A 12,836-nucleotide genomic window follows, 5' to 3' on the forward strand; every position below is an offset into this window, starting at 1 on the left:
TCTTCCAAGGAGGGTTGCTAAAAAGACAAAGGCTACTGAGATACAGCTTTGTTCGCCTCCTTGTCTTCTGAGGTATCCCGCTTCCATGAGGAACGAAATTCCCTGTGACAGTCACTAGATCTCTAATCTCTGTGCTACCAAATCTTCCTTCCTCCCTGCTGGAACTAAAGCTCAGTTGTGCGGGACCTATCCAAGAGCACCTGCTGGTCCCTCCAGTATCTGTGCCAGCAGCACAGCACTAATTCAGCCCTGGCATTTATGAGCTGTTTAATACACACACACACACACACACATACACACAGTGTGCATGTCCACTGGGGATCAAGGGGAAAATTAAACTACATGCAGTCAGGAGCTTCCAGGGACAGGATAGAGAAGGAGAAGGAGGAGAATAGAACCAAGCAAGCCCTGTTTCCTGTTAGTCACTCACAAAGAACAGCAGCAGAATTGGATAACCGGAGGAAGACCGCTCATGTTTTGACAGTTGAATTCACTGTACCTATCTCTCACCCTCTCTCTGCTGCTGTAATCCCTCTCTGGTGTGGCAGTTTTACCCAGAATTTAACACAGCTTGCCTCCATGCCTGATGGGCCCAGAGCCGACATGCTAGGGAGGAAAGGCATATGTTGAAAATAACTGACTTTGAATGCATGTGTGTGGCCACAGTTCTGTGGTTTAGATGGCTTATTATTTTGCTGCTACATAAATAGATTTTGGCAAGTTTTAACAAATGCTGCACTTTGCTCTTTGCCCCTGTAAAGTGTTTATGTGTGACAGGGGACATCCCATGCATACTGACATCCACATGTGCTGCAATCATGGTGCCTTTTGCCATGTAGATCTTTACTCACAATTTTTTAATTTATCTTGTGAACTTCTTCAATAGCAACAGCAGCTTTGCTCCTCTTTTCCTGAGTGCCTGGAAACCTCAAGAAGTGTAGAGTCAAGCTGAGCTGCAACTGAAGTGAGAAGGAGCTTTAGGACCCCAGCTTAGTTAGCTACAGAAACCAGGGTGGAATAAGAAAGGATAAGAAAAAAGAAGGAAGTATCAAAGCATTGCAGACCTGTGCACTGTGCATCAGGGGAAATAGATTTGTTTGTGCCATTAGATGTTCTGTATAAGGGAGGTTTCTGTAAAAATTAATGTCTTCTGGCAGCATTGTGGCTCAGGACCTAGCCCTGAAAAACAGTGTTGGAGCCCTGAGAAAGGGGGTCACTGTAAGTTCTCTCTCCTCTCCTGCTTCAAAGGCAGGACAGTCAGTAGCTTCTATTCAGTACATGATATCTTTGAAGGAGCCTATTAAAAAAATCACCCAGTGCAGGAATGTCCAGACTTTCTGAGTTCACAGGCTGGATTTTCCCATTTCCATGTGCTGTTAGAGTGAACAGACAGGGACATCCCAACAGCGTGATGTCATGCAATGACTTTGTCTGCCGCAGAGCAATTGGCTGTGAAATGTCCTCATGTGAGGGCCAGGGCCTCCTACACCCAGAGAAAACGTGAGCACTGGGGAGTGAGGCAACCACAAAGAACTGGCTGTGGAGCATAGTTCAGGCTGCCAACTCGTGGTGCAAATCAGAGCTGGAGAGATCCTGAGCCAGCTAATGCTACTGGCACAATGTCAGCACCCTCCTGTCAGCATAAAAAGGGTTTATCTTGTCTACATGTCCCAGTTCTGACATGCACTCAAACTGCCTCCTGCCTCTCTGTGGGTTGGGTTAGCACCAGAGACCCTACAGAGAGTGCTGTGCCAGGCATTTACAGGCTTTTGGTAGTAAGTCTTTGGATAGTTTTGAATCTTCTTCCTTGGAGACTCAGCCAGAGAATGAAATCACCACTGCATGTTACTCCATCTGAGGAAGGGCCAACATTGCAGATATCGCAACTCTGAGCCAAAGCTGGCTCTACTTTTCCACTGCAGCCAGAAATGTGTGCTCAAGATGTAGATAAAGGTGAAAAGGCCTAGCCATCCTGATAGCACTTCCCTACAGAGTTGATAAACATAGTACTGAGCCTATGTAAGAATTATTTGGCCAGCAACCTTAGCATGCAACGCCAAAGTTACTCAGCTTTATAGCACTCTAGTACCAAGACAACAGATGTGTGTAAATGAGACTAGTGTGGCTGATGCTGTCAGGTGCCTACATGTGTGTTTACAATTCAGCTCCACAAGCTCCTGACAGAAGTAACAATTCCCTTACTCTTTCATTTACACCCCCTATTGTTCCATTTGCATTTTATTTTGTTTGGTTTTTGGTTTGGTTTGGTTTGGTTTGGTTCTATTTCAGAAGATTAGGGAACCTGTCCCCTCTTCAAAGAAAACATTGGAAATTGCTGACTGTGCTTTTGAAGGCTCTGCTCATCTTCCCAAACTTCCTTGTGGGTTCAGGATTTATGTAACCATTAGCAAGAACCAGATCATGATTGTCTGTCAGGAGCAAACACTGTCCTCTTGTATTCACTATTTATAACATAGTGCAAAGTATCCTGACTTCTAGGATATCCGTCCCTGGCAAACCTGCTATGTCTGCAGGGATGTAGAGCATCCCTGGTGTCCCAGAGCACCTCCTCATGAGACCAAGCTAATGCAGTGACCCCCTACTCTGTGGGACAGCTGTGTGGGGCTCTGGGCTGAAAGAACCTTGCATACTCCTTCAACAGCAGCTACAGCTGATGCCCTGTTGAGCAGAAGGTATATTAGGGTGTCTTGTGGCTTTGCTTGTTTGGAAGGGAAAATGGGATTTTGAGGTTTCAGAACAAATGAGAATGGTTTTTTGCCAAACCTGCTTATGAGGTGCCAGTGGCAGTGGTCCCATAAGGATGTCTTGAAAAGTTTTTGTGGCCTCTTTGAGATCCTATCAGATTCCTATAGGCAGATTTTCTGGGAAGTGATTCTGCAGTCTTCCCATGTACACGTGGCATACACAGACATGGTGGTGCAAAGTCACTGCCAGAGCACAGCTCCTCCTGTCCCCAATAGGCTCCTACACCGACATGCAGCTTCCAGCAAAGACAAGGATGTCAGTTCCTAACCATGTTAAAATAGTAATCTCTTCCCCCTCCCACCTTTCTGAAGGAGGTACGGGAGGTATTTTTAAAAGTAGCACTTGTTAACAGTTTTCAAGGATATCAGTTCAACTGCTTGGTTTGCTCTGCTGCTTTGTTTGGATTGCTGTTTTTAGAAACAGATTATGTCAAAACTAGAAGCAAAATATCAACTGTAGATGCAAGCTGGGTCATGCACAGTTGCACTACAAAGAACAAAAATGTGTTCAGCTCCCAGATCTGTTACCTCTATAGGTTCTTCTCTCTACACTGGCTTTCTTTTGATGGTTTATATTTGAAGTGTCCAGTGCTCTGTCTTCTAGTGTTTTCTATTGATTTTGCTCTCTTATTCTATTCCTTTATTCTTCTGTAGGTCTTTTCCTTCCATTGTGTTCCTCACTGATCTGAATGAGTTTCATGGGTTACAGCATCCCTGGCCTGCAGGGCAAAGTGGGTTATTTATGTGCATTGAATATCTACAGAATGAAAATTCATGTGCTCAGAATAACCTCTTGGATGAAGCACAGTAGCCCCAGATTTCTCAGAAACACAAATGTCGTGGCAGCTTGCAAGTTTCAGATTTAAAGCTGGAGTTGTCCTTTCCCAAAATGTAGCAGCATTCAGATCTGCAATTATCTCTACATGGGCAGTATAAAAATAAGCAAGCAGGAAAATGAGTTTAATATTGAAGTTCTTAAATAGTAGGAATGAAAAATATAGAAGTCTGTCCCTCCGTCTGCCATCATTGCTTTTCATTACCCTATTTTTGAATGAGGCCGACTTTCAGCCTAAAATATGAAATGAAGAGTAGGTTTGAGAATGAGATACGGAACTCATCCTTCTCACAAATGTGTCTTCTGTCTGTGCTTCTGGTTGGCTTCCAGATTTAGTTTGGCTCTACCTCAGTCTCAAGGGGTGGAGCCTCACACAACTTTGAATCCTGGCACTGAGCATGTTTACATGTAGCCTATCCATCTAGCTGCTTTTAGAGTTGGCGGAGTAAAATAAGCTCCTCTGGGGTGTGATTTGTCTTACTATGAGGCAGACTCTCACGTGAGATACTTCGGAGGTGTGTCATGCTTTGGGACCCATTTCTGGTGGAGAAAGTTTGGTGATTCAGCCCCAGTGTGGTGGTTTATATTCTGGGCATCCAGAATATAAACTACCTGAGGAGTGGATGCTCGGAGGGAACCGAGCACTGGGTATCTGCATATGGACTCATTTGTGTTTCCTCCATCTGTGTGTACTTCATGAAAGAGCTCTTGGCCTCTGCTTGGCAGTGCAGTAGTGCAGAGAAGAACAGGGCTCTGCTCTACTAAAGAGCCCCAAAGCTGATGTCTGTGCCCCAGAGGGCACTTGTGTGCTAGCAACAAGGGTGGTGGGTGCATCTGAACTGGGGAAGGGCTCTCACCTAAACTCCTAAACTTACCAACAGTCTAGCTGGTGTTGTTGACACCAAGGCAAGGAGCAAGCTGGAGTGCAGCTTGGTGCACTAGGATAAACAATGGTGAGCAAGAAAAGCCTGGACAGCCCCTTCTCATGCTGGCAGGGCTATCTATGCTCTAGCAGTGCTCAAGCCAGTGAGACTGGAGCCTGCTGGAGAGAGGTGGGTGGGGGTGTGGGGACAGGCTGCCTGCAGGGAGCTGTTGCAACTGTTTTTCAAGTTACCAGGCCCTGTGAGGGGCAATGAGAGAGTAGGTTCTTTTTGCCCACTAAAACCTGTCACCTCCATTGAAAATAAAACAAAAGGACAGAGGACTACGAGAAAATTTAAAAACTGTCTTCACTTCTCACTCCAGGTCGCTACCCACAGCAAAACAAAGGCACCTACATCCCAATCCCAGTAGGCGGTGCACTAAAACCTGGTCAGTGGGGAGCGAAGGTTATCCACAGGGAAAACAACTCCATTCGGCTGTCCATCATGTCCTCTGCCACCTGCATCATCGGCAAGTTTCGCTTGTATGTTGCTGTCTTGACTCCCTATGGCATCCTTCGGACACGCAGGAATTCAGTGACCGACACCTACATCTTGTTCAATCCCTGGTGCCAGCGTAAGTACCTGCTCAAAGGCTTGCACTTTGTGCTGCTGGGCTCATCAGCTTTTAGGTAGGTTGGTCCAGGAATGGGAGCGTGGTACCAAGGGGGTTGGAGACATGTCAGTTTGGGTCTGGAAAATTCACAGGAACTCTGCCAAAAGTCAAGTCTTTCAGGCTGGGGAATAGCCCTGTGTGAGCAGGGTTCCATGCTGGAAACCAATTACTTCATTTTGTCTAAACTCTGCAGTTTTATGAGGCCAAACCTGTGTTTGCCAGCTCAGGCTCCATTTCTCATAGTAAACACACCCTAAGGCTTTACTCTGACTTGAATAGGCAACACTGAGAGTCTCCAGTGTGCTTGTGTGTGCCTTAAACAAGTCAATACAAGCATAATTTTTTCCAGGATTTGTTGTGGGGCAGAATGTGGTGGCTTCACATACTCTGTTGTCTTACATTGCTAATTGCCACATTTGGGATTGAACATCTGAAGTCAAAATATTGTGGGAATTTAACGGGAGCTGCAAAGGTTGGGTGGAGGCAGCTTGCTTTGGCATCACTGGTGGTGCTTTCCTGCTGCTACATGACATTTGCCCTTATAACTTCCCTTTTAGTGGTGACTAATTAGCAACGGTGCCCTCTCTGAGGAACAAAACATTTTGCAAATGAGCCTTTTTTTTATAATACAGTGGGTTGAAGAACAATTATTTTTTTTTTAATCTCTCGGGATCCTTGGAAGAAATCAAGCTTTATGCTGTCAGGGTTGTATTTTACCCAATGAACTCTGTGTCTGGCTTTCAGGAGAGGGCAAGGAGGACCAGAGATGTTTGGCTCTGCCTTCTGACAGGCTGTAGCACTGTCTTATCTTCCAACACATGCAAGGCTCCAAATCACATGTATTGCAGTATATTTAGGTCACCAGCTAGCTTCAATATTCTCCTGCTACCCTTCCTTCATCTTTCCATTTTTTTACCACAGTATTTGCATCAAATAATCCTGTACCAAAGAAGGGCCCTCCTACCAAGTCACAAGTAAGTTTAGCATTATTAGTAGAGCCCATTATTCAGCTGCACTGCTGTCACTACATGGAATGATTTGTGCTGGGTTCATTACTTGCCCCTAGTCCAAGGGAATATAAGCAATGATTAGCTTATGCATTATTTAAGAAGATATAGATTAATGCTGAATAAAGAGGAGTTAGTTAAGTGGGAATAGAGGGAAGGGCAGGGCTGAGGGCCCTGCCACACTATGAGATACTTCTGAAAGCAGTGTAAGGTACCTCAGAGCAGTGTTTGTTCTGGAGGGTGGGCAACAGAAAGAGAGAAAACATTGCCAAAGCTATGATCAACTGTGAGCAGACAAAACTTCTCAATGTTTTGGCATCATCAGACTCACAGCTTCAGTCAGGGAAGGTAGAAAGCTCTACCTAAAGGTAGAGCACTACTTGGTTTTAGTCCTGTGTGTTTTAACAGCCAGCACAGCTGTGCTGCATTGGCTCAGCTCATCTTTGGAAAGGTATAAACCCCAGGGAAAATCTTCTTAAACTGTCTCAGTTTACCTTGTGTTTAGCAGACAACTAGCCAGGGCTGCATGCAGTCCTAATGTGGAGAAAAGATGTGATGTGGGGGGGTTGCCTACCCCACTGTGGTGTGACTGGGACCACACAGGCTGATGTGAGGTGTTAGAGGGAAAAAGGGAAAATCGATCCCTACTTCACAACTCCTTGCCGAGCAACTCCATGTGCAGACTGATCCACCATTATTCATGGTACACAGACACTTTGCTCTACTGTGCCCTCCCTCCCTCACACCTGAGCTGAATGAGCCAAAAGCCAGCAAGATTAAAAACCACAATATGGGAGTAAACCCACAGGGAGCAAGACATGTAGCAGTTGCCTCCAGTGCCAGGCATCAGCAAGGCTGATGGAAAAAGTCTGCCTTAGGAAAGCAAAATTATTTTCTGGGCAGCAAAGACATGTTGTGTGACCCTAGATCCAGGGCTGGCAACTTGGGGACCACATTTCCCTCTGCAGCTTACATTTTCAGGTGTGTCTCAATGGCTTCAGGTCCTGTCCCTTGCTGAATACTGTGATTTTCATTTCCTGCTTGTTTAATTTGGATTTGGATATATCCTCATTTCTTGTTCCTCTTTTACTCCTAGGTAGTTTGGGTAATTGGCTCCTATATCTGTCTTTCCCTCCTCTCCTTTTGTTAGAAAATCAAGGACTGTTTCTTCATGCTTTATCCCCTGGCTGGAAAAGATTTTTCAGTGGAATGACAAAAGGGTAGAAAAACTGAGGCAGTTAAAGTGCAGAGAAAACAATAGTTTGAAAATCTTCTAGGCTTGTTTGCTGGTTTAATAGCTAAGCAGAAAAGTCTGAGTGAAAAGCCTCATTAAAAAGAGAGTGATGCCAGGAATGAATGGGGATTGTTATAGCAGGGAGCAGAGTGTCGGCTCTAGAGCCTGGTGCAGCTTTCCGACTCATCATCTCAGAGGAGCATCAATATGTCAGTATGAGCTTTTCTTTAAGACAGAGGCATTTGTGCCCTTTCTTATTACTCCTTTTCTTACTACAGTTCAGTTTTGACATATTTTCCCAGGCAGGGTTGTTTTTCTTGTCCTGCTGCTTCAGAAGAAGTTTGAATACTTTACCAGTCAAGCTACAGAGTACTTTGCTTCCAGAATCATCATATGTTTTTATATATTTTAATCCCTTTAGCTATATTTAAGACTGATAACAAAGGATGCTTTAAAGACACAGGGCCAGGTTCTCCAAATTTATATACACCAGCCCCAAACATCTGGGAATTTGCCTAATTTGTAGATTGAGATTTCAGCTACTCAGGTGAAGTTTTAATTACTTAATAAGCAAGGTAAAGTTTGTGAGGAGAGGCAGCATCCTTTCTACAGCCAGATGACATAGCTGAATAAAACAGATGTGCTTTTAGGCATGCAGAGCTCTCTTCAGTTCTGGAACAGAAGATAAAAATGGCAAGTAGTTAAGGATAACTTCTTGGAATTTAACTAAACTCTTGGCAATATCAGACTACATGAAAGCAGAGAAGAACTCCTTTGATCTGGATACTGTGAGCTCTTTCCAAGGAGCTGTGAGCTCTTTCCAAGCAGGTGCTGAGTCCCTGCAACTTTCTGCTGGGGAGCATTAAGTGCTTATCAGCAAAAGACCTTGTGCTGACTTCTGTGACTCTCTCACAGGTGGAGATGCACAGTGTAGCTGAGTAAGTTGCAGACCCTGTGGGCTGAGGTGTGCATTTTGCTTACCCAAGCCTCATGCAAGTGGATTACATGTAAACAATTTAATATATTGCAGCTTTATTGGGTCAGCTGCATATTTCTTCTGCTTAAATGTTCTAATACAGTTTGAGGATTAGTAACATGTGGTTGACTCTGGACTCATCTCACATGTTACCAGTCATCCAAATCTGGCCCAATAACATTTTATTACTTTTATGGGTAAATCTTAAATTTGATTGCTTGTGCCATAGATTCCACATGGGCAAAATTCACACAGAGCTTCACCCTTCTGCTACATTAATGTAGGCAAGTACTAGCACTATTCAAGGCAGCATACTGACCTTGATCCTGGGTAGACTGTTTTTTGTAGATAACTGCATTGACATCTTGCAGCTTGGAGTTTGTCACAGCACTGTCCTCTTCCCAGCATGAGCCCTGAGGGTTCCAGTTGAGGCCCAGCCTCACATTCCTGGATTCCCTCAGGAGCACATTGAAGGGAGGCTGGGAGCTCAGGGCAAGCCTGCTGCTTCCACTTCCACCTGTCTGCTGGTGCTGCTGCCCTCAGCTGTCACTGTCTGCATGAAGAAATGGCTTTTCCAGCACCACAGGATGGCTGTGCTGGGTTTAGGGTCTCTCCATGCCGAGTATAACTCATTCCCTTTCCCAAATATAAAGGGTTACTCTGCACTCCTCATGTCTTTAGCAAGGGATTCCTCACCTGCAGTGCTGTCTTCACATGAAGTGCATTTTCACCTTTCCCAACTTCAAACAGAGTAGCATGGAAGCTAATTTGCTTCTTTGTAGCATTGCTGGTGTCTCAGTAAATTCCCAGGATAAAAGTGAGTAAAAAAACCTCTGAACTGCTAGAGAAAAAGAACAAACAAACCCAGCACATTTCTGTGGAATTCTTCTGTTTGTCAGATGTGAGCCTCCACTTGCACAAAATAATTAGGAGTTGCATTATGTAGAGCATGCTTAGCATCAAAGTAGTCACAAATGCCTCATTTTTTTTCTAAACAGTCTCAAGGGCAGTGAAAGCTGTCAAAAATCAAAGCAGCTGGTTTCCCTATAAAACACAAAAGACCTTTTTACCTTATCAAAAACACAAATATTTAAAATAATCGACAGAGAAGTTAATCAATTTTCATCTGATTTAGCAAAGATCACGCAGTCACAAAATAACATAAGCATCTCAATTGATACCAGCAAGATCAATGTTGATATTTTTAATCCCCAAAAGAAAACAACAGCTGTCAAGAAGGCATATGCACACACTTCACTGAATGTGTATCTGCACAGAACAAGGTGTGAATTCTGCTTCTTTAAATGAACTCTATGTACTATTTGTATGAACAGACTTTAATAAAATCCAGTGCTCAGTGAGAGAAGGCAGATAATCGTTCAATGAGCAAATCAGGCAAATCCAGCCTAATGAAACAGACTCTACATGATATATAACACCTGCCATATTTTTAGTGGGATGTTATACAGAACTTGTTGGACCACAAAAAAATCATGTAATATACAGTTTCATAAGTGTATGAGAGTCCCTGCTTGCAGAAATGGCTGCAGCCTTTTCATTCACTGTCAAGTTTGAACACTCTCTTTCACCTTGTAGCCTCTGAATATAGCAAACTTATGATCATCCACTTTGTACACGGCTGTAGCTTTTCACTGCCCTAGGTCATGGGTACTGAAAAGCTTACAAACTTCTTAGTGGCCCTGCCTTTAGAAGGCAGGTGAATATCACCCTGCCAAATAACAAGAGTGGGTCTCAGACCTGTCTACTTTAGGTAAAACTCCATGGAACCTGCTGTTCCTCTGCTTGCTCCAAGTTGTACTTAGTCATCAGGGCCTGGACCGCAACTGCCATAAAGCATAACAGCAAGCACTGATCTCCTCAAATGCAATGCAGGCTCCTTGTATTTAACCCCTGCTTCTCTAGCTCTTTTTTTTTTAATTAATTTTTTTTATTTTTAATTTTTAAAAAGTTTCTTAATTTTAAATTTTTTTAAATTTTATTTTAAAAATAAATTTTAAATTTTAAAATTTTGTAATATTTTAATGTTAAAAATTATTTGTAAATTACTTTTATTTTTAATTTTTTTAAAATTATATTAAAATTATTTTTAAATTTTTAAATTTATTTTATTTTGAAATTTAAAAAATTTTTAAATTTTTAATTACTTTTTAAAAATATCTTTTTAATTTTTGTTTTAATTTTTAAAATTTTATTTATTTTAAATTTTTTAATTTTTAAATTTAAAAAAAAATTGTTTGTTTGTTTGGTTGGTTTTTTTTTTTGGGCTCAGGTTTTAGCTTATTTTTGGCCAAATTGCAGATTCATGGAGAAATGAAGAAGCTTTTGAGGATGAGGTTTACATGAAAGTGCAAATCTGATTTGCATTTCAACAAAACAGAGCAAATCAATAGGCTTTTAAAAGTTAAATGATCCTCTAGTAATTTGTAATGGAGTGCTGAAGAAATCTACTATGACAGTAGTGAGTGTAGTGAGTTTTGTACTTGCTCATATCAAGTTGTTGGAAATTTCCTTTAATTTGCTATCTGGAACCACAGTACTGATTTCTTCAAATTAATTCATTTCCCTGGTATTAATTGTTAACGTGTATCTTTTACTCTCAAAATACAAGCATTGGTACAAGAAAGAAATCTTTATTCTAGAATCTCAGCATCGCAGCCTGCTTCATACTTCCCTGTGAATGTCTGAATGGTTTCCTGTCATTCAGGGTTCCTTATGAACGTTAATAATGAGTTATTTACCCATGTAAATCATATTTGCAAGTCAAGTATGTATGCATATGCTCTTGATTTTTGATATAAGTCTAGTCTAGAATGTACCTTTTGTATATGTTTTGATAAAGACCTCATGCAATTACTTCTAGGTCTCACTTAGACACTTGTGAATATGAATTTCTCCTCATATTACCTGATTAGTCAAGCTATGTGGGGAAGGGATGTTCCAGTCAATAAGTAATGCACAGAAAAGGCAACCAAACCTTTCTTTTAATATGTTAGAAAAACTGTATTCCATTTTTTTTAAATGCACTACAGATTTTTCTTTAGATCTCTTGACCTGAGCTGTTTTCCATTAACATTAATAGGTTTGAAATTGTTCTTTGATCTGTTTATATAGATGCAGAATTGCATCATGGTGTTCCAACTTTTAAATTAGTTGTACACACTAATCATAAAATTCTTGATGAGATGTGACATTTTAATCATACTTTACAGATCCTGAGAAAAACTGGCAGGAGTTGCCAACACTTTTCCATCTTGCTTGTTTTTAAGTTGTATATCATATTCCTAACTAGGATGACCAGCTCCTTATCCTTGTACTCTGTTGAAGCAAGTAATGCTTTGTTTGATGCAAGAGGGGTACTTTTCACCAAAGATGAATGTATTATATGCTAGGATGTTTTATCGGTCCTATGTGAAAATTAGGCACGTGTACTAATATTTATTTTTGGTAAACTAATGCAGTGGATGCTGTGTACCTGGATGACGAGAAAGAAAGGGAAGAATATGTCCTGAATGATGTTGGTATTGTATTCCATGGAAACGCTGAAGATATAAAATCAAGAAGTTGGAGTTACGGGCAGGTGAGCTGTTTAGATCTCCTCTGGATGCTCCCAGTAGGACAGCAAATGAGTTTAATTGACACCAGACTGTGGCTGAGACTGTGGGCTCTGGAATGCATTATTGGTTTCTCCTTCAGAAAGATAAGGGGTATAATTTTAATATTGCATGAAGTGGGTGTATGCCTAATCCAGAAAAGCAATATTATAATAGCTGATATTTAAAGACCTTGTTTCAGGGGCATATTTCAGATACTAAGAGGCTGCCTGTTGGAACTTATAACCATTAACTGAGGTTTCCACAGGGCAGAGGTATTTCTGCTGCTGCATTTTTGCCGCTTCAGGATCAAATCAATTTATGAAAGGTAGAGTTGTTTGTTTGGCTTTTTTTCATTTTTTGACAACAGGTTGTATTGCTTTTTGACTTTTCTTTTTAGCTTTAGCAACTGGGTGGAAATAATTTTGTTATTTTTGCGGATCAGATAGTCACAAGGTTCCCATGACAAAGTAGTGTTTAATTCCAAAGTTCTAAATTCTCTCTCCCTTTTCTGCCTGGGCTTGATATCATCAGTCTCCAGTGGTCTCTTGCAGTCTGGGGAAGACAGCCTCCACTAGGCTGGAGTGGGGTATTGGTGTGCCTTCAATAACACAGAATCATAGAATAATTTGAGTTGGAAGGGATTTTTAAAGATCATCTGTTTCCACCACCCCACCATGGACACAAACACCTTCCATTAAACCAGGTGCTCAGATTCCTGACCAGCCTGGCCTGGAACACTTCCACGGATGGACCACCCACAGCTTCTCTGGGTAGCCTGTTCCAGCAATTTACCACCATCATTGAAAAAACCTTCTCCTTTATATATAATCAAAACCAACCCTCTTTTAGTTTAGAGCCACTACCCCTTG

At 41.9% G+C, this 12,836-nt stretch overlaps 1 protein-coding gene across 1 annotated transcript in view; it reads left to right on the top strand.

The window, feature by feature from the left end:
• Positions 1–12,836, top strand: part of F13A1 (coagulation factor XIII A chain) — a 59,213-nt gene that overhangs the window by 13,502 nt on the left and 32,875 nt on the right. Inside the window, exons 4-5 of the mRNA XM_058825429.1 lie at positions 4,846–5,097; positions 11,833–11,951. Of these exons, the coding sequence (XP_058681412.1) occupies positions 4,846–5,097; positions 11,833–11,951 (371 nt within the window). The remainder of the gene's footprint in view (positions 1–4,845; positions 5,098–11,832; positions 11,952–12,836) is intronic.

The sequence above is a fragment of the Ammospiza caudacuta genome, chromosome 1 (genome assembly GCF_027887145.1).
Source record: "Ammospiza caudacuta isolate bAmmCau1 chromosome 1, bAmmCau1.pri, whole genome shotgun sequence".
NCBI classification, from domain to species: domain Eukaryota; kingdom Metazoa; phylum Chordata; class Aves; order Passeriformes; family Passerellidae; genus Ammospiza; species Ammospiza caudacuta.